Here is a 26,887-nt window from a genome sequence, read left to right on the forward strand (position 1 = left end):
TATTCACTAAAACTTTATTTGTATTTCACCGTATTTGCAAAATTTATTCAGTATTTAGAATTTCAATTGCTTACAACCAATTTAGATGTTACAATTTTATTTATAAAGATATATTTTTTATGCTAAATTAATAAAATAAAAAAAATATCAATAAAGCATTTATTTAAAAGGAAAATAGCGTCTGAAAAAGTATTTAAATAATTGTTGTATTCAGGATATATTTTATATTTGGCAACATTTAAAATTGTTGTTTTCATGCTTTGTAAAAAATCGTTTGTTTTTAAAACTTTTTTTCCATATGATTATACTAAAATTGTTTTAGAATTCATACAATAATGGTGAAGAAATCAATCTAAATCTAACATGCATTTTAGTGAAAGAATAAGTTTAATAAAAACAAGTTTCACATTATGATTTTAACCATATTTTATCTGAATATTTTTCTGAAAGTGATCATAATCGGTAAGTATTTAAAGTTCTTTAAGAATAATTATGTTTATGACAATTTATACTTCTTCGAAAGTTTTATGGCTTAATAGAATTTGAGTAGGATTGGTATGATTTATGGTGATTATGGATTGTTCTTTTTGTATGATTTAATTTTTATTACAACAGACGACATGCAAATAAATTTGTGATAAAACTAAGTTTTCTTACCCTGGTAAAGGACCTCCATTTTCTAGATCATATACTTGGTATGGATTAAGAAACCGTCTGAAAGACGAAATCAGCTCCATTCCTTGACATCCGCCACTCTTCACATTAACAAAGACTAATAGTGGCTAAGTGATCAAGAATAGATTTTAAGCGGATTTTTGAAAATATTTCATGAAAAATGTGCATTTTATAACATAAACAAAAATAATTTTGTTTTAAAATAAATCCTTAAATAAAAATAATAAGCACAAACTTATATTTTTCGTTAAGCAGGTATCATGTAATAATTTTTTGAAAGGTGCAAAATTATAAGCAATTTTTTGCTTGCTAAATTTGCTTCACGCAGAAAATTAAAAAAAAAAAAACTGACTAAAGTAAACCTTTCATATCATTTAGAAAAGAATTAAATTTTATTAAAGTTATCTAGTAATTCAGCAACACGAATCTTGAAATACTTTTACAATCAAAATACCATGGCATGACAGTTCAATTTCAGAAAATTTCCCAATATTTCATCAATAATTTAAATAATTTTCTTAATATATAAAGTCTCATCAGAAAGAATTATTTTCCTAAGTGGAATGAAGCTAATCTATAACAATTTAATATTAAATATAGTTTCATCTTTAATATATAAAGAACTTTTTTTAAGCCACAAATATTGAAATCCATGACTAATAATTAATTTCATAACTGATTATTAAATTGGTAAATTATTTTTAAGGAACATTTTTACTTAAAATTTTTAAAGACGATTTTTTAACGACCAATATTTTTTTTTTGTCATTTTCCAAGCCTTTTATCATAAAATGTGGAATGATTTTATTATTTCATATATCATTTTTCAATTTCTCTGATTTATTCTTTTTTATTCATTATCAACATGATAGTTAAAATTTTTATTTAAGATTATATTTATTTATTATTTCTTGTGTTTTATGATAGAAAAACACATTTTAAATTTTCTGTTTGATTAATCCATGCTTTTTAATATTTTTAATTCGTTTGTTTTTTATATAACAACATCATTGAGCATCGAATACATTCTAAAGTTAAATAAAATTATTTCGTTCTAAAAAAACTGTCTCTTAAAAGTGTTATCTGTTTTTTGATCTCTTAGTAATAAAAAAATAATAAAAAAGTTGAAAATTATATTTTTGAAGCATTTTACGTATTATCAATCAAGTACATTTTTTTAGAAAAAAATAGCTTATATTTTAGGGAATTTTTTTTTTATTTTCAACTTACCCGAACTCCACGGGGTACCAGGTCTGGCAGGAGATTTGGCAGGAGAAGGACTAAAAGGTTTTTATCGTCGTATATAGTTTCTCTTAGCATGTAAAAACATTTCACGGCAATATCAGCATTGTCGTAACTTATGATTAAAGATCCATACTCGTAGTAAATGGGACCAAGGTCTCTAAATCTGTAAGCTATAATGAAAAATGAGGCATTATAAGTTCAGAGAAAATGTACATTATGAAGATAATTCTAACATACATACGTTTCCATGGGTCCTTCAAAGGAAAATGCTGCGATTGCGGTAAGTGTTTTGCAGTGTCTAAAATTAAATGCAGAAAAGCATTGGAAATGCTGCAATGCTACACAAACATATAAAATCACTACTGGTACGAAAGCTGTTCAATAAAGAGTGACTAAAAATTAATAAAAAAAATTACTGGTTCTTATCCTCCAAATTTTATGGCCTTTCACAAAGTGTTTCCAATTAAATGCAATGCATTTATCCCATATTTTTCCAGCTCAAAACCCTTTTTGAAAGACCCTACCAAATCATCTTGGCAACTTTTACCACTGCAACTGACGAGAGAAAACGCTCCTCCAGAAATGTCTCTTGAAATTCGTGAAACGAAAGAAAAAAATCAAATGCTGTTTAATTAGGTCTATTAGGAGGAGAATGAACACGTGTGACGTTGATTTTTGAAACAATCTTGGTATTGACAGCTCACAAATATTTCATAAATAAATGTGAGCGGATTTACTGTGAGCAATATGTGAGGGGTAAAGAATGAAATGTTCAGTTTTTTTAATCAAGCGATTAACCATCTTCCCTCATTATCACATTAGCTGTGCTACTCCCATTAGAGCAATCACTGGACGCTTTGTCCACTTGCCTTTGAAATTGATTCGGTTACCTCTTTTTTACTTCTAGCTGTGACATAGGGAAGTTTCCAAATAAGATTTCTGTAGCCTCAAAATAGCATTTTAAGACAAAAACGAAATTTTAAGGTGTTTATCGCCTTAAACTTTTGGCGTAGACAAAAGTAAAATTAAGTGTACTTGGCCGACTGCCAAGGCTCTAGCAATGACTTCATAATCATGAAGCATTCAATGTCTTATTCTTCGGCTATTTCGCTAAACAATCATAATAATTTAATTTGGGGGGAGGGGGGGTTAGTCATTTTAAAAAATTATGTTCATACTTTATTGAACAGATCACGTATATACAAAAAAAATTTCTATTGCATGCAATGCAGGAAATATACAAAAATAATAAAATTATTTTCCAAACATTAATAATTTATAAATGTATAAAATGTATTTATTAATAGTCTAGTCGATTTCCCAGGAAAAATAATAAAATATGAAAAAACTGCGTAACAGCAATTTTATTGGATTAAGTTGTTACATTAGCCTCTGATTTTGCACTCGGATATAATAAGAAGTCAAGAAGGGAGATTTTTAACGCCTATATTATCACTTTTTAAAAAGTGATGAAAATTAAATTTGATATTTGATTTACTATAAGTTTTTCGAACAGTTTATCTTTTTTAAGATAGCAAAGTTTTTCAAAAAATAATGTAAATATTGACCTGAAAATTTTATCAGTTTTATTTACCTTTTTTTATTATTATCAGTATTATTATTATTTTATATAGCATGTACTTAGGTAGAATTCCAAAAATTTCCCTCTAACTTTAAAAAGAAAAAAAAAATATCTTCACACGTTTGTACTTTTTAAAAATTCACTCCTGATTTGATTAAGTTATCATTACTTTTTGCTTCTCATTTTATTGGCTTTTTTAACTCCACCAATTTCATTGTTTTTCTCTTAAATTGATGCATTTTTATTTAAATGTGGATAATATATATTAATGCTTTTACCACCTATCTCACACCCCTAATCTATAAAATATCCAATTATGCAACGTTGAAGCCTCTTTTGAATAGCTAGCTCAACAACTTCAGGCAATAAAATTGCTGTTATGTATAATTCCAGGAAAAAACATCATTCAAGTGTACTATGAGCATCATACATTTTCTTTCACTATATAAAAAAATAAGTGTAAAAAATTGTTGAAGTAAAGAGTTTAATTTGTATGCAATTATCATAGCCTAAAGATAATACTAAATATAAATTTTCTATACGTGTTGAATCTAAACGAATTACTATCTAGTAAAAACATTTATATCGAGCTTAGGTTTTGCAAACCCAACTAAAATAAGTAGAAATATTAAACAAAAAATAATCACATACTTATAATTTTGGATTAATATGAATGTGAAAACAGAATAGACACTTGCTATCGTCTAAATGCATATGCTATCACAACTTCAAGCAAAATAAAGTTCACAATAATCGTATTTATTTTAAACGATGTATATTTATTTTCAAGGGGACGGAAAAGACGTAATTGCTCAGACTCATCATCACATTTTTCCTTTTGTCTCTTTATTTACCGGCCGTATTATTACATCGTGTTTACTTTCAAGGGAAAATATTAATTTATTTTTAAATAGTGTTCTAAAATCTGTAGTTAAGTAAATCAATTATGTTTTTGATATATGTGTTTTAATAGGTATTTTCAAAAAGAAAGAAATATGCATGCAATGTATTTCCAACATAATATTTTTATAAGCGATAAATGTAAGTTAAATGACAGATTTTAATAATAATTTATTGAAAATTTGTGTGATGTTTTTCCAAACAATGAAGTGAATTCATGTCCAAGTTGAAACGCGTCAAAATCACAGAATTAGCGCCATTTATGTATTGGAGCAAAAAAAAATATTTGATATCGCTCCAAAATATAAAACAGAATTCAGTTAGCATGTATGCTTAGTTATTTTGTCGTGAGATTTTGGTGTCATGTGTGTTGATTTTTTTCTGACATTAACGTATTAATAGCATTGGATCAAAAACAGAAAGTTATGAAATGAAATTGCTTGCTTCAAAAAATAATACGACAAAATTCAATAAAATATAGAAAATATTGTATTATATTTTCAGGGTAAGTTTTTTCCACGCAGTTAGTTCCGATTTTTATTCTTTATTAAATTTTGATTAAGTAAATTTAATAAATACGCATGATTTAATAGTGGCGTTAATTATTATGTAATGTATATTTAAAGGAATATTAAAGGAATGTAATGTAAAGGAATGAAATAGAATTAAACATATTAAAAAGGGAGAGTGAATTTCTTTGTATTTTCTGTTATCCTTCCAAAATTTTTGTATCTTCAAATAGAAATTTCTTAACATTCAAATAGTTATCATTCAGTTTCAAGTTTTATATTTGAAACCTAACTTTAATACGCATCCAATAATTATATCGGGAGAATGTATAGAAAGCGTCAAGCGTTGCTACTTCAAACGAGTTGATGAGATTATTAAATACGTTTATTTTCATCATATGCATTATACGTTTACATAAAAGTTTCCATGGCTGTTATTGAATTAAATTTTAAGATATTATGACTATAAGAGAAAAATCAAAGTATAATTTTAACCTGTAATTTCAATATAATTGTCCTGAATGTTCGTACAAATTGTTATGGGATAATTTTTCCCTAAATTATTTCAGGAAAACTTTAAAATTAAGAAAAGAACAATAACATATTTTAGTGGAAAAGGCAATTTTACATATTTAATGGCATTTTTTTTTGTTACACATTGAAACTGTTGGCTTGCAAAGTATATAAACATAATTATTTTTATTATAAGTTTTAAACGATAACCTCATACAAAAATCCGTGTCTATGCTAGAGAGTGTCAAAGTGAAATTACATTTTTTTTGGAGGGGGGTCACAACTTCCATCACTATCTTTGCCAATATAACATATCATACATCTTAAAGAATGTATAAATAGTAATTTCTATTTCAAGTATTTGGCATAAAATTGAAAATCTGATTCCCTAATTCTTTCATACTTACAGTAAAAATCAGTATTAAGTCGACGGTCGTTTCTTCTACTTACAAATTTCACCTATAATTTTTTTTAAAAATGAATACTTACGTTTTCCTAACATTTCTAAAAGAAGCATTTCATACTGTCTTTGTGATAAATTAGGTGGAAGGTTTCCTACAAAAAGTGCTACTGAAGAACTCTGTAAATCTTCTTTCTGACGTAAACAAAACCTCGTCAATTCCTTTTGTCTAATTGATTCCTAAAAAGCAAAGAAATTGCCTCAAACGGAATATGCAGTTTCATTCAACGATTTTTATTGAGAAATGAGACATTAATTTTAAAATTAATTTATATTTTAATAGAACTCTTTAGTATCTTATTGAAAGCTTCACTACTACTACATATAGAATTCGGGATTAAATCCTATTTTTCTTAATTTAAATCAAAAACATAATATTATATATTAAATTCTAAAAATAAAGTTATATTTCATGAAATGAAGTTGATATAAAGTTAATGTTTAATGAAGTTTAAATGAAGTTTTTTATATATAGTAGTAGAAGTTATATATATATATATAGTTATATATAAAAAGCAATAAACATTGCTTTCTAATTTTATAATCTACTTTATTATAAAAAAGTAAAACATACTCTTGCTATATTTTTAATAAGTTCCCAGGGACTTTCTTGATTATCCATCGGTCTTTCATGAACAGCTGAAAGAGAAAAAAATTGCAAGTTTATTTATGAGTTAATAAAGTAAGTATTAAAAATCAATGATGGAAATGAAAATTTGTAGTGCTATAAGTACCGGATTTCAGTCCTGCTAGTTATATCATATCTATTGTTGTGATAGATATTGAATCAACGCATTTTTTGGTCCTCTTTGTTTAAAAGCGTTTTATTTTACGGACGATTTAAACAGCAAATTTCATAAATCATTTAAGGCTTATTATATGCTAAACAGCTATAATAGTAAAACATTTTTTCATTGCAAATAATTTTCTTAAATCAATAAGAAATTAAGTAACTTATATTAACCAGGTTAACTTACAATATCAATTAATATCATCTCTAAAAAGTATTTCTATTCTATTTGAAGCTTCTTTTTACTTGAAATTACGTTTTGACAGTATATAGAAATCAAGTATATTTTTCATTGGTAAATGTAATTTTTTTTTCCTTGAAAATCGATTGTGTAAACTGTACATGTCTAAATTTAAATATCCCAGGATTTTAGCAAAATAGTTTTAGTAATTTTTAAGGGAAGTTTATATAAGGTTAAAACTGATATAAAATATACATTTTATATATTTTTAGAAGAAATATAAAAAGAGAAACTTTGCTCACATCCTTTATCTAACGACACTTCACTGAGCCTATATTTCATAACATCAGATGGATCGAGACCGAACTTCTCCAAAGCTCGTTCCATAACGTCGTTTACCTCATCATCGCTTGTGACAGGAATAACCTGGTGGCCATCAATGTTCCTATAAAAGAAGCCAATTTGTGGTAAGGAAATTTTATTTGTGTTAAAAGCTTCAAACCTTGGAATTTCAGCATTTATGAAAAAAAAAACTAAGCAATGGGTTAGAATTAAAACAGATTTTTAAAGCAAGATTACCAGTTTTATGAATGCATAGTTTTTTAAACCATGTTTACTCAAACATACAATACACTTTAAGAAATATACAAAGAACATTATTTTTACCTTGCGCTGTAAGAAAAGTCTATGTAAATAATTTCTTTGTGTGCCTCATGTTTAATATTCACGCATGCGTGAAGAATACTATTTTCAAAAAAAAAAAAAAGATTATCTTACATATATATAGAGAGAGATTCGACCAAAAATAAAGACTGAAGAATTCAAAATTCCAGCCTGAAGAGTGCAAGGATTCCTTATTAAAACACAATCTTTATCTAAATTTAGTGTTTTCTCATCAAACAATCATGGAACCTCATATCAAGCAGATTAATAAGCTCCCGGAAAGCATAGTCGGTAAGGCGCTGGTTTACTATTCAGGAGACCTGAATTCGGTCTTGGTTTTGCGTTTTTCCTCAATACTCCAAACCACTTTCAAACCTTATTTTCTAAGCAAGGGATTAATGTGTTAGAATATTTATGTTATGCAATTGCCAAGTAAATATATGGACAGGAGATTACATACTGCAGTGTCCAGGTTCTCCTGACAAACATACCATCGGTTAGCATAAACAAATTAATGCCGAATAAAATGGATTTGCATGCTATCAGTATTCTAAAAAAGTCAGAAAAAAGTCAACAGAATTTCATGTGAAAATTCAGAAACTTGTTAATGAAATGTTTTGTTATCACTTCAATTTGGCGTTTACATAAAATGAAAGTAAAATTTCTAAACATTTTTATTAACTAATTTCATTTTACTGAAATTATATGACAGTTTCATACTTAAATAGAAATAATGAGTATGGCAGAAGTTGCAAAGAAAACTTATTACTTTAATATTCATAAAATGAACAGTATAATTATATAAATCCTTGGCTCAATAAAATATATTTCTAATAAACTTCTAATATTAATGAATTTTTTTTAAAGAAGTAATTACCCAGAAAATAAATCTACATATTTTCTCACCCTAATTTGCCTGGATAAACTTTGATGTAACCTGAGTCGGGATCGGGTGGCCGAAACCTGAGAAAAATTGCTGATCTTCCATCTTTTCGTGTTAGGTTCTGGAGGGGTGTAGGGCCATCTAATTCTTTCTCGTTAGAATCTGTAACATACAAATAAATTGGTTAAGAAAAATCTCACTAATTATCGATAGACATAAAAATATAAGTTGATGAAGCTCAATTGTTACATTATCATTTTTTAATTTCATTTTTTCTTGTCATAAACGTATCTATGAATAAAATACTCCGGAAATGTATAAAAGAAAAAAATCTTGTCTTTACGAATAACCGAATAATTTTTAGAATCATAGACGTAGTTAAAATTCAAACTATCTTCTCATAGTTGAAGCCTTTTCTGGTTGATTGTTTAATTTCTGGCTGGCTTCATTTTGTGAAAAATTATTAAATAATACTTTTCTGTCAATGCTTTTGAATATTTGTATCAACTCCCATCTTTTCTTAAGAAAATAAAATGTTTATTTGGACTTTCATTCATGAAAAACATTTATTCCTTTTAAAAGAATTAATTCTAAAACTTTTAGTTACTATACAATTATGACAAGGGCTAGTGAATCGAATTCAATGGAAATAACATTGTTTCCTTTCAAGAGCTTTTATTGATATAATATTGGCTTCAACCTGAAGATTTTATTTGTGTAAAAGAATGCCTATTATTAGCAATATTTCATGGATTTCATTTTAAATCTTCTTTGAAATTTTGTAAATTACTTCCAATAATCTGAATAAGTTTAAAGCATAAAGAAATACATGTGCTATTTGAGCATACAGAAATTATATACATATACATTTGAATATACATAAATTGATATTTGAATATACATAATATGATCACAATATTTTGAATCATAGAAAAATTTATTTACTCAAACTTTATATCATGAAAAAATTAATATTTTCTTAAAAACTCACCATATGCATCTGTTATGTAATACAGCCTTAAATCATCATATACATGAAATGCTCTTAGAGACGCAGCCTGAAAAAGGAAAAATAGTATTAAATTCAAATAGATCTTTTTTTGCATGCTGTTAAATCTTGCATGGAAAATTATTTGCAAAAACTTTAAATTATTCTTGGTAATGGAAAATCAAATGCTGATTTAAAAAAAAAAAATTCAAAAACAATTGAATAGAAGATATTTGTAGAGCTTAAATATACTTCTTTTCTCTTTTATCCCATACTCTTCATTTATACTTAGTTTATTTTTTCACCTTAATTTTTTAAAAGTTCTTTCTTTTAAATAATCTTAAATTATCCAACTAGTTGCTAAGGAAATTTCAATTTCTATGTTTAAAGGTTATTTCAATTTTTTTAATGAAAATCCTCAAATAAATAATGTAAAAATTGCTTGTATAATTCTTTATGCAAGAAGAATAATTTTTAGTGAATGAAATAAATTGAGCTCAAACACATATATTTCTCTTTAAATTTCATCATTTTCTTGTGAATAAAGTATTTGTACTAAGATTAAAAAATATTGAAACATTATTGGAGCATCTTTTTATTCTTCTTGTAGCCAAAATGCAAATAATTCATGTCTACATTGTATTTTTTTATTATCAAAACTGTACTCAAAAAAATAATATGAAACTTTAATATAGGGATTTATTGCCACTATACTTTAAGACGTTATAAATAAAAAGTAAGTGAAAAAATAGGCATTTTTAACTATCTCATTATCTTTAGAATAATATATTACGATGTATTACTAAAATACTTTCCAACGTTTCTCTTTCTCTTTAATAATATTCAAGTCTAGAATTTGAAAATATGAACTTTTTAAAAGTAAATTAACATTTTGTTTGAAGCATTTCTCAAAAAAAAAATTTATTCAGAATGAATACAACAAATTCTAAATTAAATGCACAAATAGATTTATTGACTTACCATACTTTGATTATTCTTTGTAGAAAACATAAATAAAATCACATGATTTAAATAATTTAAGATATTTTATAAAATTAAATATTTTTAAAATCTTTGTATTTAAAATTTATATAGAAATAAAGGAAACAAAGTCATAAATACTTACAATTATCTGCTCTTTTGTTGCATTCCTTTGCATGGTGATTGTCCTAAACATTCTAGTTTTTAAACATCCATTTCCATCAAATACTTTAACAGTTTCTGAAAATAAAATATTATTTTTACTCTTCCCTTTCAACAAAAACACTTACTTATGATAAAATATAACTGCAATTCTGGGTTTTGAAACAGATTTCAATAGATTTTATTACATATTAGATAATCATAATTTATAATATATGGAAAGTAAATGTTGCATTATTAAAATGCAAATTTTATATTGAAAAACTAAAGATTTCTCTTTTCCCCCCCCCCTTTTTTTTTTCTTTCTTTCTTTCTTTTTTTTAATTTTGCTGCCACTCTGGAGATAAATTTTTATGATTAGCAAATAATCAAGAAGTGAAACTTTTAGCTATGTAGGATCGAAATTTATATTATTTTGCTTTTTTCCTTCCACAAGAGGCACAATGAATTCAAAAATTAGAATTACACGGCCATTTGATTTGTATCACAAAAGCATAAATTGACTCAATTTGTTTGTCTGTTTTACACTTTACGTAATAGTAGTATTGTCTTCTTTTCTAATAATGTTTATATAAACTTGCAATACTAAATAATATGTAGCTGCAATATATTATTAAAATTTTAATACATAGCAAACATTATCTGACCGATTGGTCAAATACTGACCTTCCTTATCAGTAAATTAATCAATTGAAAAAACAATTCCATACAATAGAAATCATAATTGGTTGTTTAGAATTATGTAGTACTAAAAAGTTATTGTATTTTTGTACTCGCAGAGGGAATAATTTAAGAATATATCTTAATATATTCTTCTCTTATCTAAATGAACAGCTTAAATTTATAAAGTAATATTTAATAAATACCGATTATAATTTATTTAAACATGATTCAGAGAATCAAATTTGTGAAATAAATATTCCTTTTGTATCCAAACGCATCAAGCATATTCATGAAAATTTTTCAAAACAAATTTTGCATTCATAATACATTAATATTTCATATAAGTTTTGTTCTTTCATGGTATTTAGTCTCTAACTACCTCAGTTATAATTTTTTCCTTTAGATTATTTTTCGAAAATTCATCTCTATGTATGATACTCGATATTTCTTATCTGGAAATACGTGTTAATATCTAAATTGCATTTTTCATAACTTTGTAAATAATTTTCGTTTCATAATATATTATTGTAAATACCTGCAAAAAATGCAGGGTATTTTCCATTACTAATATATCAAAAAGAAATTTTAAAATACAAAAAAGTCTATACTTACATACAAACTATTAGGAAAAAAAATTTAACACTTAAAATATATTTAAATTTATTCAGTCATCAAATCAAGATAATAAATATATTATAAATAGAAAATAATGTGTATGAAAGAATAACTAGAAAAAAATCCAAATATTTCATGGACAGAGACATAAAATATAATTTTTATGATTTTAAATTTATAATTTATTAAAGAAAAAGTTTCAAAAAATATATGTGAAATTAGTTTACCTTCTTCCTTGTCTTTTTGAGAGCTCTCGTCATAATCTTTCCCTTTTAAATCAGTGGACGAAGAAAACTCTTCAGAAATACTCCTCGCTAGTAAAAAGTGAAAAGTATGTGTTACTTTTAATTGCTCTCCTATTTTAAAATTTCATATTATTTGTTTTGTCATTAGCATATTGTTTTAAGAAATATAACAACTAAAACTCCATGTCGAATTCTTCAAACATCTGTATTGAATTTTCAATTCTATAACTTAATAAAACAAAAATAATTACTTCTAACGTCTTTAAACTGTATACAAAAAATATTGTTCTCTCATTTATTTAAATTTCTAGTTCAAAGAGAATTTCAAAAATATTTTTTAACATCGTGTAATTACAGTGCAATCAAGACGTGCTTTACATTACTAAATAAAAATATCTGCCATGTCTAAAAAATTACTTAAAAAGCTTTGCTTAAAGTGAATTTCGAATAAAATTCCTGAAATAACATAATTTTAAAGCATACCTTGAAAGCAACGATAACTTAATGTCTACCCAAAATTAGAACTTGAAAAAATTCCATTAGATCTTAAATACTATGAAGTACCATTTTTAGAAACATATTTCTGTTAAATTTGCTTGCTTATTCTAATTATGTGTGTGTTTATATTATCTTCGAATAGGCTTCTTCAGTGAATGAGTATATTTGTGTTTTCAGTGGTAATTAGGACATATTTACTTTTTAATAATACTTTTTAACATGATACGTTTCCTTATCCATAAGATCCTATCATTCTTTGATTCTTTAAAAATTTTCTTCCCTGCACTTCTTGCAAAATAAGGCAATGAGCATGTTTTAGCAATTATTAAATTTATTCTTATAGAACAATTAAATTTACTCGAGTATAGTACTAGGAGAATAGTAGTACTTTGTAGAATAGTTGGAAAATATCATTTAATTGAAATTCTTTCAATATTGCTGCATAATTTTATGCTTTTTGTGTTAAAGATTTAAAATGATCACTAACATTTAATTTTTTTAAGCATTTATCTTTTTTAATCAATTTTCTTGATTTTTTCTAGTTTCTAAAAACTTCTTTCAAAAGAAGATTATTAAAATAAAATTTGTTTCACCTTATGGTTCTGATTTTATATTTATACAGTTACAACTAATTAAAAAGCTAACTGAAATGAAATCTGAAAGTGATGAAAACAATAATAGGCTTCTTATATTATTAGAGCTTGTTCGGAATTTACCAAAGAAAATTTATATTCCTATATTCTTAAAAGTTAAAAAAAATTATTTTTATTTTATTTTAATTATACTAATAAAAATATATGTTTAAAATTTGAAGATATGATCACACATGAAATGACATTGTATAATTTCAACCTTTTGCATCCTGCATTGTTCATTGATGTTCAAAATAACTATGTCTAAAACCAAAAAATTGTCCAAAAAATATTGCTTTTGATTTTTAAAGATTTTATTAACATTACAAGTGACAAATTATATAACTCTTTTTTGGAAATAATGTGATTATATAATTAAAGTTTTTATTTTTAAAAAATCCTGATTTTTACAAATAAAATATTTATATAAGAAGGAAAATAACGTAAAATTCCTCATGTCTATGAAAAATGCCTTCTTAAAATGTCATTAGGGATTTTTTTTATAATTAAAAGGTATGCCAAATAATGTTATATTTCTCTTTAAAACTGCAATGTTAAACTACTTTTAAAGGAGTATTCGCTTCAGAGGAATTTCTAATTAAAGAAAGTAGATACTTCTATCATTTCTCATATGTCTTTGATTCGACAGCTCCATTTTTGAAAGTCAGCCTTCAGATAACACAAATTTATGTCTTTTCTTTAAAATTATTGGTAGATTGTATTACACTGTTAATAAAAATATTATTATTAGAAGGAAGGAGATTTTTGAAAATTTTAAAGCAGAAATAAAAATGTTTTAATATGAATTGTTTGCTTTGATATGAATTTTCTTATGGTATCAAGTGATAAGACTCAAAAATTACTCTATATAGGACAATTATAGCCATTTTGTACAATTAAAGTAAATATTTTTTTATTAAAAGTATGAAATACTGTTCATGCAATCAAAAGTTTTTTTTAACTATTTATTCTTTTTAATAAAAATATTCTAAAGATAATGATACTAAGTACATTCACTTGTAAATTATTTTATTAAAAATGAAATTTCTTTGGTCAAATTGATATCCCTTTTAATATAACGACAATTATTTACAAAAGTAATGGAAGTGCTCTCTTGTATTCTATCCCATATACTTTCTAAATAACTCTTTCCTTTAAATAAATCCTTCTTTCCAACATATTTTCTATTTGATGATAATTTAAAATAGGTTCGCCAGAAAATATTTGCCTTTTTAAATCAAAATTATACGTAATTATTTCGAAAGAAAAGAAAACAGTATATCCCCGTTTTATTTTATTCTTCTTCGTGGTCTTTTTTTACAAGGTGGCGACAGAACTAGGAAATCAGAGAGATCAACTGTTTTTACCCTTTTCCATTGAAAATTTAAACCTATTCAAATATTTTTTTTTAATTTCGTGAAAGCATTTTACTTTTTCAAAAGTTGATGTTTTTCTTTTCAAGACTAAATTCATACTTTCTAGAATCCCTTCATTTTATACAGCTATAACTGTATCAATTTTAGTCGTATACTAGTGGATCTTTTTCATTTTGTGTGTTAGGATATCAAGAATCCTTTACTAAATGTGATTAATAGGACTGGGAAAATACATAAAAACGTATATCTCTGAAATTTTTCAAAATTACATCTATTGGCTCAAACAATATGAAATCTAATTCTTTCCTTCATTTAAAATATTTTTTCGAATGGAAGTATATGGTATCTATAAGAGTCTAAAAATTAGCTATTGGATCACAACTAGAGTAGATATCTTGTATGAAAGTGTTTGAGACGCTTTTATTTAGTTCACGGTTCCTGTTTCAAGATTTTATTCCTCCATTTCATTATAAATAAATACAAATTATCGCCTGCAATAATATTTAAATATCTGAAAATTTCATGTTTCAAATTAACCTTGTTGCTGTGCTGGAATGATTTGTGATCATTCGATACTTGATGCGACTCTTGAGATTTAATAACTTGGAAAAATTGTTTTAAATTATTTTCAATATTCCTTTTCCAAACTTTTAAAATTTTTAGAGGTTTCTACTCTTATGAAAAGCCGATTGAAACTGCTTAACAACTTATTTTATCACGATCAATTTCGAAAGTTTCTATACCAAGTAACAACTTGAAATTATAAATTTTCAGATTGTTAACCAACACTATTTCGGAATTCATACTATTTTACGGTTCTTTTATTAAGACTTTTCCATCAGTTCGCGCCTGATTTTCTCCCATTTTATAATAATAAATCGAGCCCATAGAATTACGTTTTGGTGACGTCGTGTACTTTTTATAATGTCAAATAATTTAGCATCCTGTTACGATATTTATCTTTGATATTTGCCATCTATTGTATTTTTTGTAAAGAAAAAGTTATATTTTGTTTACATAAATCGGACTTAATTTTTTTTGTATTGCTTCTTATTATATGGGATACGTTTCTGTAAAAATCTTTGTATTTACATTTCAGATTCTGATACTGTCATTAATTATTGATGCAAATATAATTTATCAAACATCTAGATAATCAGCGATATTAATGATTTGTCCTCTATGAGGCTTTCGAATTTGCTTCTTTTGATAAAATTATTTGTCATTTCTGATATTTATTGTGAATTAGAAAATGGGCGAAGTAATGTCACTTTTATATAACTAAAATATCGCTTTCTTGAAGAGTTTTTATCCTGGGGCAGGTAATAATCTCTTATACAATTTCTTAAGATTTCGATTGCAGAAGAATACTCCACAAATTCTTAGTAATATTAAAAATTATTAGTAATATTAAAAATATACCAAAAGATTTCCTATTCCCTTTGTTTCCTATTTTTTTCTACCATCTGTTAGTCTACATATAAAAATGAATAAATATTCATTTACTTTAAAAAATGCGCTGTAGCATCAGAGGATTAATGATATAAAGATGATGCGCCCATCGATAAAAAAAACTTTAATATACTCTACAAATATTTTTGAAATTCTCTTTTATTCAAATCATACATAAAGTAAATTGGTAACTAACATCTGTTCATCTGTATCCTAAAATAAAGCATTAAATCTATTTGTTTCTTTAATGACAAGAAAAAAATGGAGAAGCATCAATTTTGAAATCTGAGATAGTTAATTAAATGTTAACTTAGAATTCTAGAAGAAATTTTGAAATCTGAGATAGTTAATTGAATGTTAACTTAGAATTCTAGAAGAAAAGAGCTTTCAAGGTGATCATACGTTAATTTAGTTATCAATTGCACCCAAATTATTACATCAGAAACGATTTTCTGAGATACATCAATTGCGTAAAGAAGTTCTCTTATTCTTTGAAATTATATTTTAATTCCAAACAAAAGCTATTGCTTTGTAGTATCTTCATATTGGGTGCTCTAAAAATGAATACACCTTTGGAATAATTCTTTCATAAGTTATTAATAACATACATCGCAATTTCATAATTCAAATTAATATATATAATTGCTGATTTTTTTTAAAAAAAATATTCGAATTGTTGACTTTTACATTCTAGAAACTTATGATAAGTCTCATCGACAGAATTGTAAATGGTGCTAAGCATGTCAGCTGGAATTGAAAGTATTCTCCTTTAATTTCAGTTCATCAGTTCTATTTCGTTGAATTTAAATACTTTTCAATATAAATCTCTATAAAAAATCCATCAGGATAGGAGTCAGAGGACGAATAAGTACTGCATTTGTGTCCTAATTATATATTCAGTATAATTTCAATAAGATAAACTCACAAGCCGTCAAAATTATATCAAAGGAATCCATTTTGCTAGAAAACCATTTTTCTGGTATAGCAAATCCCTGCATTAAATTCAGGTAATCATCACTAATCAATGAAAAGAAGTCTCTTTTCCATTTTTCGTATCGTTGATGGATTATCCCATACATTTAACAAAACTCACTCATCACTGAAACTCACATGGTCACCCATTATAAAAAAAATAATTATTACTTGATAATAAGTGTTGACGACAGAGCATGCCATTCATATTTTTAGTGTAAAAAGTTGCCCTTATAAGAAATGAAAAATTATTTTATTGATTGATTTGAATCGTGAAACATTTAATAGTAGGTAGGACATTTTTGTCTATTGGCATTGATTTGAGTTATGATACTTTGATGTATGTTATCAATTGCTTATACAGTATTTATTCAAAGTATGCACATTTCTTGCAGCAGGTTATATACTGCTGTCATAAGTCTTACCTTTATTTAGAGATCTGAAAGATAAGATTTTATTACAGATCGCGAATGAAGGCGATTGCTTAGATATTACTTTAAATACTATGTGCATAAGCATATGAAAAAATACTATTTTCTTCTTAAAATATTTTTTCTTATTCAAATAAGAAAAAGAGAAAATGAAGCGCCTTTTGCTTACATAAAAGCATTATAATTTTTTTTATCTGTTCGCTGCATGTAATGCACTCTCTTCTACTGCCTTGGTTCAAATAATTTTCATTATCCGGTAAACCTACATAACAGTAAATGAAATAAAATTTTATCTTGAACAGTTATGTAAAATAATTATCCAGTAATTATCCACAAAACAACAGCCATGCAACATGTTATACTGTTTCAAATTAAGTTCAACATGAACATTTAAGATGCGCGGAGTTTTATTCCTCCTTGTTTACATTTATATTCCTGGAAAATTCCTTTCTATAAAACGTGTTTCTTTTTTTTTTTTTTTTTTCATTTGCTTCATGTCTTAATATCTTTGTACATAACAGTGATTATCAGAAGTTCAGAGATTTAACTTTTTGTCTGAATTCTGAATCCATCATTTCTATAATCAGTATAATTGTACGTACATCGTGTAATAGCAATTCGTATTCAGTAAATTTTCCAGAATCCGTATATGGGAAAACAAATCACTGCATCCAGATGGCGATGACTTTAAAGTGATTCAAATATTCGATTGCTTCTCTCACTTTGAATTCTATTTTATAATATTAATTTTATATATAATTATTTTATATGTCTTCTTATGTATTTTGTTCTATAAAAACGCTTTGTCAAATAAACATTTTCTTAATGACCTTGCACTAACTTTGCACTTGCAATTTCATTAACCCAGCAATTCTTCAACCATATATTTGTCTGATTACTGAGATTTTACTGTAAATTGATTTTGAAAATTAAATTTTCGTCTTTAGATTCAATCTTCCTTTGTCTAATTTCGTTAATCTCATCATTATTTCTTTATTTTTAGTTCATTTGATTTAACGTACAATTCATATTAAATACAGTAAAGTTATTATTTATCATTGTTCTTATTGCTTCCTTAAGATTATAAATTACTTTATTGTGCTTCAAAGGAAAATAATAAAAAAGTCCTTGGAGCTCATTAAAGCGCTTTTATCTGAATTCATGGAGTGATAATAAGATTACCAGGGATGACTAGATTGCAGTGCAGTTTAAGGGTGAAAGTGAGATAAAAAAAAAGGAGGACTAATGAAAGAATGTCTTACAATGATGATAATAGAGCGGAGACTCACGTGAGATAGTATCTCGTTTCTTCATCTGACCCCCGATAATCGTCTCCAGGGGAACGTCTGTGCGTGGGATGCTGACGCAGGCGGGAGGCAGCATGATGCTTTCCAGGCAACCGAAGGTGCACTCGACAGGAAGGCTCTTGTAGCAAGACGGATGAGCCTGCACGAAAGTAATATCTTTGTTCTGTTGGTTGTCGATTTGAATGCGTCCAAATTCGCACATTTCTTTTAACTTCTTCTCGGCCTCATTTAAGACCAAAGCGGGCATAGTTTGTTAATTCTGATTTATTTTCATGAATTAATAACACTTCCCCAGGTCGAAAATATGGTATACATTTTAAAGCACAATGAAGATTATAGAAGCATTAAATAATTTGATAGTTTAATAATGTAGATGTGACAGTTTTGAAAAAATAACAGACTTAATTGGTATACCTTTTTTTTTTTTTTTTTTTTTTTGACGAAGTGAAAACTTTCTATTGCAATAACAACAAGTGACTATTCTGACTCACCAAAGGCACACGGAAAATTTGAAAGACTAGAAAGTCCTATTGGTATAAGCTGGAGCCATGATTGAGTCCTAAAAACTATCATCGGCCGCGGTACAATCTCACCGCTAGGGGCACATCCATCATCCGTGGCAGGTTATTATAAAAAGAAAAAGCGTAACCGCTAAACAGTCTTAGGGTAAGACTGTAAGGGTTCTAGAATTCTTCAATTCCATACAATGTTTGCAACTTATAATTTCGTGAAGTATGATTGATGAACTAATAGAATTCGTTCAAAACGCGTATAAAGAATTAGACAGAGACAAGTTTGATAATGGTTTTGTAACATTGCAAATGAGTATGGAATCAATTATTTTGGATCAAGGAAAAAATTCTTAGAAAATCCTTCATATTAATAAGACTGAATTTAGTTACAAAGAGCGGTTATTCAGAAAATATAACGTGTTCCCTGTCAAGATTTCGCGTAAATTAAAATTATTTTGTATTTTGAATTTTGTGAATATATGCGGCCAATAAACTTGTCCCACTTAAATGAAATTGCAATTTCTTCTAAATGTATCCCACTTGCTTGAATAAATTTAATTTTAAAATATATACCATATTTTTGAAAGAGGAAGTAAATTCCTTTTGTCTTTGGATAGGAATGTAAAATTAATTAGATTGTTTTGTTTTCTATTCGAGTATACCATTTTTTTTTTTCATATTCTGAATAAGAAGAGGAAAAAGGGGTGTACCAGAAGGGTGTACAGAAGTCCTTTGCATATTTTAAAATTATATATAAAATCAATTAATAGGTGTAGATTGAAGTTTGAGTTAAAATTTTTCTCTCGGTGTAAAAATATTTCCACAAAGGAAAAATATTAGATCTGAAATCTTTTCATAGACGACGCAGTGCTTAAAACAATATAAAAAGTATTTGTAAAAAAAAAATCCTCTCGTCGAAAACAGTCACTAAACAACCCTGTACCACCTACTACTACATTTCTGTCTGCACCTTTTGTAGCACCAACCAGTTTTCTCTGGCATTTATTTTGAAAAAGATTGTATTGAATACAGAATTCGAATTCTATTAGAAATTGGTAAAAATACATAAACATGTAGCACTATGTGATGTTTCTTCCCTGCTTTTTTTTTTGTCTTTATCTATTGAAAAAAATTAAGAATCAATTTATTAAATTAGAAGAAAGACAGTTATACCGAGTAGAATTTCATTGAAAACTACACTCTTTTATACCAGTTTATTGGTTTTGTATCTAATTTTAAAATATGTCAAGAACATATAACCCTGTATGATTATCTTTATTTCGGAAATAAAGAACTTTAAATTAAGGGGAAGATGGACTTCATTAAGTATTTTTTTGCAGTTTATTGACTTGGAATTGTCAAATGTTATTTACTGACACAGTGACATATACAGGGTGTTGCAAAAAGGTGGGAAAAGCTTTTATTTCGTTAAATATTGCACCTAGACGTATTTCCAGTTTCAAAGTTTCATTAAACAAGATTTGCATTTCTATGAAATCATGTTGGCTTCTCCGAGGGATAATAATAAAAAAATGAAAAGGAAATTTAAATAAATTTGTATACGCCCTCCATTGTGCAAAAGTGTCAATTAGTAAAATTCATCAATGCCATATAGAGCTTCACGTTTCTAACTACAAAGTTTACAAATATATGCTTATTTTTTTTAATTTAGAGGGACTTACTATATATTTAGAAGATAATGTTTAATTAAGAAATGCAAATTTATTCAATAAACAAAAATTGTCATATATAAATATTTATATATATGAAATTTAATTTTTGTAACTTTTTACAATCATCCTTTACACCCTTTTTATAACCCTTTATTTGGTCCAATTTCAATAGTTATGGAAATAAATGCTTATTCCACTTTTTTTAGACATTTGTATGATCTAATCAGCTAATTTTCATTTTTAAGCTATTTATATTTTTCAAATTAAACTAGAAAATTAAATTTAATTTAGAAGCTGTTAAATTGCTCCACGAGAACTAATTTTTATTTTTTAAGCAACTTTTTATTGAAGGCACTTAAAACAAAATTTTGAACAAAAATAGGTATTATTTTGTTCTTTATGAAAATTAACTTTTCTGAAAAAAATTTTAATATATGCTTAAAGATTTTTTTCTTTTTTAGATTTTGTATAAATTGATTTTTAACTATAAATGAAGCCGGAATCTAAAATTTTAGTTTATAACAGAAATCCGTATTATAAGATTATAATATTTATGCAATGTTCCCAAAATTAAAAGTTTTGTAAAGCATTCCAATGCACGAAAATTTGAAAAAAAACATCATTTTGAGAAAAAAAATCATTTAAAATTTACTTACTTCTCTGAAATAATTCGTTTTTAACAACATATATTTTAATTCCACTTTATTCAAATTTATATTTTGGTGATAGAATTTTAAAATAGTAATATATTTTTGTCTTTTTCTCTAATATTCAAAGTTTTCCAGCTCTGAACATTTCAAATCATAAAACTTAAAATTTAACTTGTTTCTAAATATTTTTAAAATGTTCTTGTAAGTTACCTTATTAAAAATTTACTTGCACGTGATAATCTTTCATTGGATTATTTATAATATCTTAAAATATATGAATTTGCCATAAATATTTCGGGCTAATATCCGAAGCATTAAAAAAAGGTATTTAAGGCTTTTTCCTTAAAAAAACTTTTCAAAAGAGAATTGATGCTTTTTTTTAAAACCTTACTTTTCCAAAACGCAGTTACTTTCTCAAATACAATAAATACTTTTTGATTTCATAATAAAATTATTAATAAAGTTTCTGACAGACCTAAGAATTCCTGGCGCTATGATTTAAAATCAATTATCTTGCATTTACACTTTGAAGTCCTTCTTCTTTTCTCCTATGACGGTTTTTTATAATAAGATATAATCATTAATTGTAGCCGTGGATATCAAAGAAAAATATCTAATGCATTGAGTTTAATACTCTTGCTCTTTCTTTGAATATTTTTTCAACTTAGCAAATCTGAAAATATGTCATAAATTTTATTAGAAATTCTGTGGTTAGTTTTTAAATTTTTAATTATACATAGTTACTAATAATAAGCCTCAATATTCGTTAATGACCAATTACTAGTGAGGTTTTTCATGTTAACTATGTATAAATGGAGAGAGTTGATATTCATTGTTGTTCAGATTCAAATACAAATTTCAATGAAACTTTAGAAGCCAGAATTTTAAAAATATTTGTCATTCAGTTTTGAAAACACTTGAAAATTGGCATATGATTTCCATATTTGGAATATTTAGTAACTATTTTTACATATAAATAAATCTCCTTCAGATCCACGGCTGTTGATATTGACGCCAGTTAGTTTAAAATGCAATCATTGTAAATAAAATATCTTCCGAAGTAGGAAATTAAAAATCAAAAAAGAGTTGTCAAAAAAAAGAGTTGTTCAAAAAAAAAGTATATTAATTTTACTGTTTTCTTGCTTGTTTATACCATTTTCAAAATAAGCCCATGCTTGTATAAAAATGGCTCATATAAACTTAGATATTGTTTATTTAGTCTGTGTCAGCATGAATTTGCCTTACAATCAGTGGTGTAGCGAACGGAGACAAGAAGGGTATAATTGCTCGGGCACCTGGTTTAAGGGGTGGTATGAAAACACATACTATGAGGGAGCGAAAAAATTATGACACACACAGGGTGCCATTTACCTTAACAAAGTCATTAATGACAATCGGGAAGAGATAAAATCATATTATGTTCTGGGAGTCACTTACCTTCGCTGTACCATTGCTTAGAATATATTACTTACTGTTATATTGCACCATTCGCATCGCATTCCCGCCAAACATTCCGCTGACCAACATGTCTTCTTGCATAATTGGCACTTCGAATTCGGGGGTAAGTTGCCTTCCCTCCAATGATGAGTTTGCGTTAGTGTTGACTGCGAAAAAATAATAATATTCTAGGATTACAAAGCCATATAGGTTTTTCATCATTTTTAATTGATTGTCACCTTTACATAGTATTGATTCTAAAAATCGAATAATTGTTCAAACGTAAGTTAATTTGAGTTTTCTTCAAAGAAAAAAAGTACAGGTGGGTTTTTTTCTAGGTCGTAAAGGGGATTTAAGGCAATAAACGTATTGATTGGTTTGCCAAAGGAGCAATAAACTTAATTGATTTGATACCTATGAGCGTTCCGAAACAGTTTATAAAAATGTTTCAAAAAATAAATTTATATCTGAGTATAATAACTTATATCAAATTTCGAATAATTCTATTTCCATTCAGAGACATTTATAAGCTAACTTCTATCCTAATTTTAAACTTACCCAGTTTCTGAATTGGGCATGGAAACTTTAAAGCCTATTCGAAATACCTCAATTTGTCATCTTCTGACATGTGTTTTTGCAACAGCGATTAAGCTCAGGATGACAAGCACTTGCTGTTAGAATGTACCAAATTCTCTTCCGAAAGATGTACGGTTATAAATAGTTTACCTAAAAACAATACAGCGTGGCTACCTACTTTCGTTGCCTTTTTGCAGAGCAAATCATCTTTTGTATCATTTTGTATATATATTAACAGTATCTTTTCCTGTATTATTTAAACTGTAATTTTGGGTATTTTCTTGCATATATTTTTTTTTTATGTTTTATATATTTATATTTGTAATATCTTATTTTGGACATGTTTCAGAATCCTTCTCAGAGCATAATTTTAATTACTGCATGTTTCAATTTGCATGTGAATAATTTTTTTCTGTTTGTATTTGTGCATATTCTTATTCCCTTCCTTTTGATTTGGACCGTGCTTTAACTTTACCAATTGAAACTTCCTTTCATTATCAATTGAATATTGACAAATTTGTAAGCCTTGTGGTATACTTATTGGCACGTAAGAAATTTTACACCCAGAGCCTCAAAAAAATTATACTAATTAATTCAATATATACAATTCAATTCTAAAATATTTCTATTTCATTGCAGCTTAAACTTTGAAATTTTACTTTTCTGCAAATGAAATTAATAGAAATATTTGAAAATAAGAAAATTTTTTTCAAAAATAATTTTTGCTTCATGGACCATAAACACGCAAAGAAATCTAAATGACTCTCCTGTAAAGCTTTTTTCATCACAAATTTTTTTAATTGCTTTTGTTAATTAATATAAGTAACTAGAGTTTATTACCGTTTAAATGGCGAATGTCTAGAGAAATTTTGGAATATTTTCATAGAAGAAAATTTTAGAAATTTTCAAATAATTTGAACTCGGAAGAGGATTTTAAACTGATAAATAACATTTAATATTTAAAAATTAAATCCATAAACTGGAAGAAAAATTCAAAATTTAACTGTCTTTCAGTTTAATCTCAGTCATTTTGAATAAATATCAAACTACTAATAAACCTGAAAATTATTTGTAGAATTCCTTAATTTAAAAACTTTTTTCGACGTTATTTATAAGCTTGATATTTTTGTTAATTGTGCCATGTGACATGCATCATGAAAAGTCGTACAAAACTCTCAAGCGGACAGAATTATAAGCAACTGAATCTAGAATTAACAGAGTTAGTGCGTGGTTACTTCTTGGGTGTAGGTAGTCATTCATAAAGTGTTTTTTATTTCTATTAAATCAAGTTTTAAAATATTTTAAGTTTTAAAATTTTAAAAGCAATGAAATTTCAATGTTTTTCATCATTAATTTTGTTTAAAACTATTACATAAATATTATTTTTTGCTTCACTTCAACTTTCAAAAAAAGAAAATTTTTGACTGAAATTAATTTTAGTTCAGTACTTTTTTAATTTTAATAAAACTTTTTTAAAAAATGAATGAAATTTAAACATTTTATTTAAATGGAAAAAGGAATTTTAGTAATTACTTTAATTACTGTATTTATATTCAGGCATGACATTGAATATATTGTTTGTATACACGTTATCCTTGTTATTATTAAGAGTAATTTTTTTAAAAATAATATGAAGACAGATTAATCAAGCATAAGACTTTAACATGCTAAAAGTTCGAAGCTGCTTTATTTTTTAATCTTTCTGGAAAATATGTTTTGCTTCACTTTATCTTATTGGCTTTAGATATTCAAAACTTTAAGAAGAGTAAACACTGAAGTTGCCTCAAAATCAATAATAACTTGAAATATATCAGTACTTTTTATTTATATTATTATGGCTATTTAAAAAAATAATTCAAAAAAGAACGTTTAAAAAGAATTATTTTACTCACAGCATCTCGACTTGGAACGTACGTTGCACATTCCTTGCAGTCAGCTACTCCAAAATCTTGACATTCAACATGGACAGAATAATCGCAAACTAAAAAGAAATGTTCATGAGTTTTATTTACCAATATTTGTGACAGAAATAAAAATATTCATGTTAAAACAAAAACCCTTTTTAGTCATTTTAAATCATGGAAAGTACACTCAAATAATAAAGTGACTTAACTATTTGGATAGTTATGCTACAAAATATAGTTCTAAAGCAAGAGCTCTCAAAATTTTAAAAATATTTACAACATAAATAAGAATTAAAATTGTATGTACCGTCCTAGAAAAATTTTCTATTTGGGAATTAACGCATTATAAATGAGTTGTTTATAATCAAAGAAAAAAAATTATTTTATTTTATTCATTTGTATTCATAAGTAAAACATTACATAATATCATTAAAATATTTGTATCATATTAAATTATATATTATGTAAATTTAAGTAATCAATATTTAAATACACTAATTATATATTGTAATGAATTTTAGAAGTTAATTTTTAATAGAAAATAGTGTATATTAGCAACTTTTACATTTTTTATTTATGAGTATTAATGCTGGGATTGAATCTGTTTCATTGTAACCAATTTCAATAATTTGAACTTTATTTCATTAATTTCAAGCATAAGTCAGGTTTAAGTTACAGCCGTGTCCTATATTTTTTTTTTTTTAAATAGCATGCCGAAAATTCAAATTTTATAGATATAAAATGTGTTAAAAGGTATTAAAAGTTTTACATTTTCCTAAAATATACGCTCATGTTAATATCATCTTATGAATCAAAATTTAGATATTCTATATATATTTTTAATAAAGCTTATGAGATTTTTGTCACACGAAATGAATAAAATACGATCTGCTTCTTGAATTGGAACTTTATTGGAATCAAAATGTATTTTTAAATAATTTTTTTTTCTTTTCTGGACTTTGAAAATACATTAATAAGTCCTATACATTGTTTTCTATATTTTCAATCAATATTGCTGTCAATTATACACTCATGTCCAAAATTAAGGTCACAAATATATTTTTCAAAGTAATTCTAAATAGCTACCAGTAAAATTTATACAAATTATATTTTGTATATTGTGAAAGACCGGTAACACAATATTAACCTTTGTTGTGGGAAAAAAATGCTGTTTAGCATTAGTTTTTGAGGAACTACTGAAATTAGACCATTTAGGCATCTGGGATATTTGCCTGCAATTTTTTGAATATTGCATTAAAACAAAAAATTTAACCTGTTTCCAGTGAGAATGAGTTCTCATAATCATTTAGACGATTCCTTGAGGTGGAGAACCGTTGGCAGGCTTGAAGCAGGGCAGTCTCATGCGGAGGTGGCTCGATGGTTACAAGTGGCACCGAAATTCGTATTCAGGT

At 26.3% G+C, this 26,887-nt stretch overlaps 1 protein-coding gene across 7 annotated transcripts in view; it reads right to left on the reverse strand.

Annotated features, from left to right (window-relative positions):
• Positions 1–26,887, reverse strand: part of LOC129964330 (diacylglycerol kinase theta-like) — a 73,207-nt gene that overhangs the window by 18,808 nt on the left and 27,512 nt on the right. For 2 of the 7 annotated variants that reach the window (XM_056079094.1, XM_056079103.1), the window contains exons 4-17: positions 25,464–25,552; positions 23,031–23,162; positions 18,706–18,862; positions 17,586–17,678; positions 12,038–12,124; positions 10,516–10,610; positions 9,393–9,459; positions 8,425–8,563; positions 7,158–7,300; positions 6,459–6,523; positions 5,914–6,064; positions 2,162–2,218; positions 1,906–2,090; positions 658–782 (exon numbers count right to left, since the gene is read on the reverse strand). In XM_056079094.1, coding sequence (XP_055935069.1) covers positions 658–782; positions 1,906–2,090; positions 2,162–2,218; positions 5,914–6,064; positions 6,459–6,523; positions 7,158–7,300; positions 8,425–8,563; positions 9,393–9,459; positions 10,516–10,610; positions 12,038–12,124; positions 17,586–17,678; positions 18,706–18,862; positions 23,031–23,162; positions 25,464–25,552 — 1,585 coding nt within the window. Of the gene's footprint in view, positions 1–657; positions 783–1,905; positions 2,091–2,161; positions 2,219–5,913; positions 6,065–6,458; positions 6,524–7,157; positions 7,301–8,424; positions 8,564–9,392; positions 9,460–10,515; positions 10,611–12,037; positions 12,125–17,585; positions 17,679–18,678; positions 18,863–23,030; positions 23,163–25,463; positions 25,553–26,887 lie in introns of all 7 variants that reach the window. The other 5 variants (XM_056079112.1, XM_056079131.1, XM_056079140.1 and 2 more) reach the window with 4 other exon arrangements.

Source organism: Argiope bruennichi, chromosome 1 (genome assembly GCF_947563725.1).
Source record: "Argiope bruennichi chromosome 1, qqArgBrue1.1, whole genome shotgun sequence".
NCBI lineage: Eukaryota > Metazoa > Arthropoda > Arachnida > Araneae > Araneidae > Argiope > Argiope bruennichi.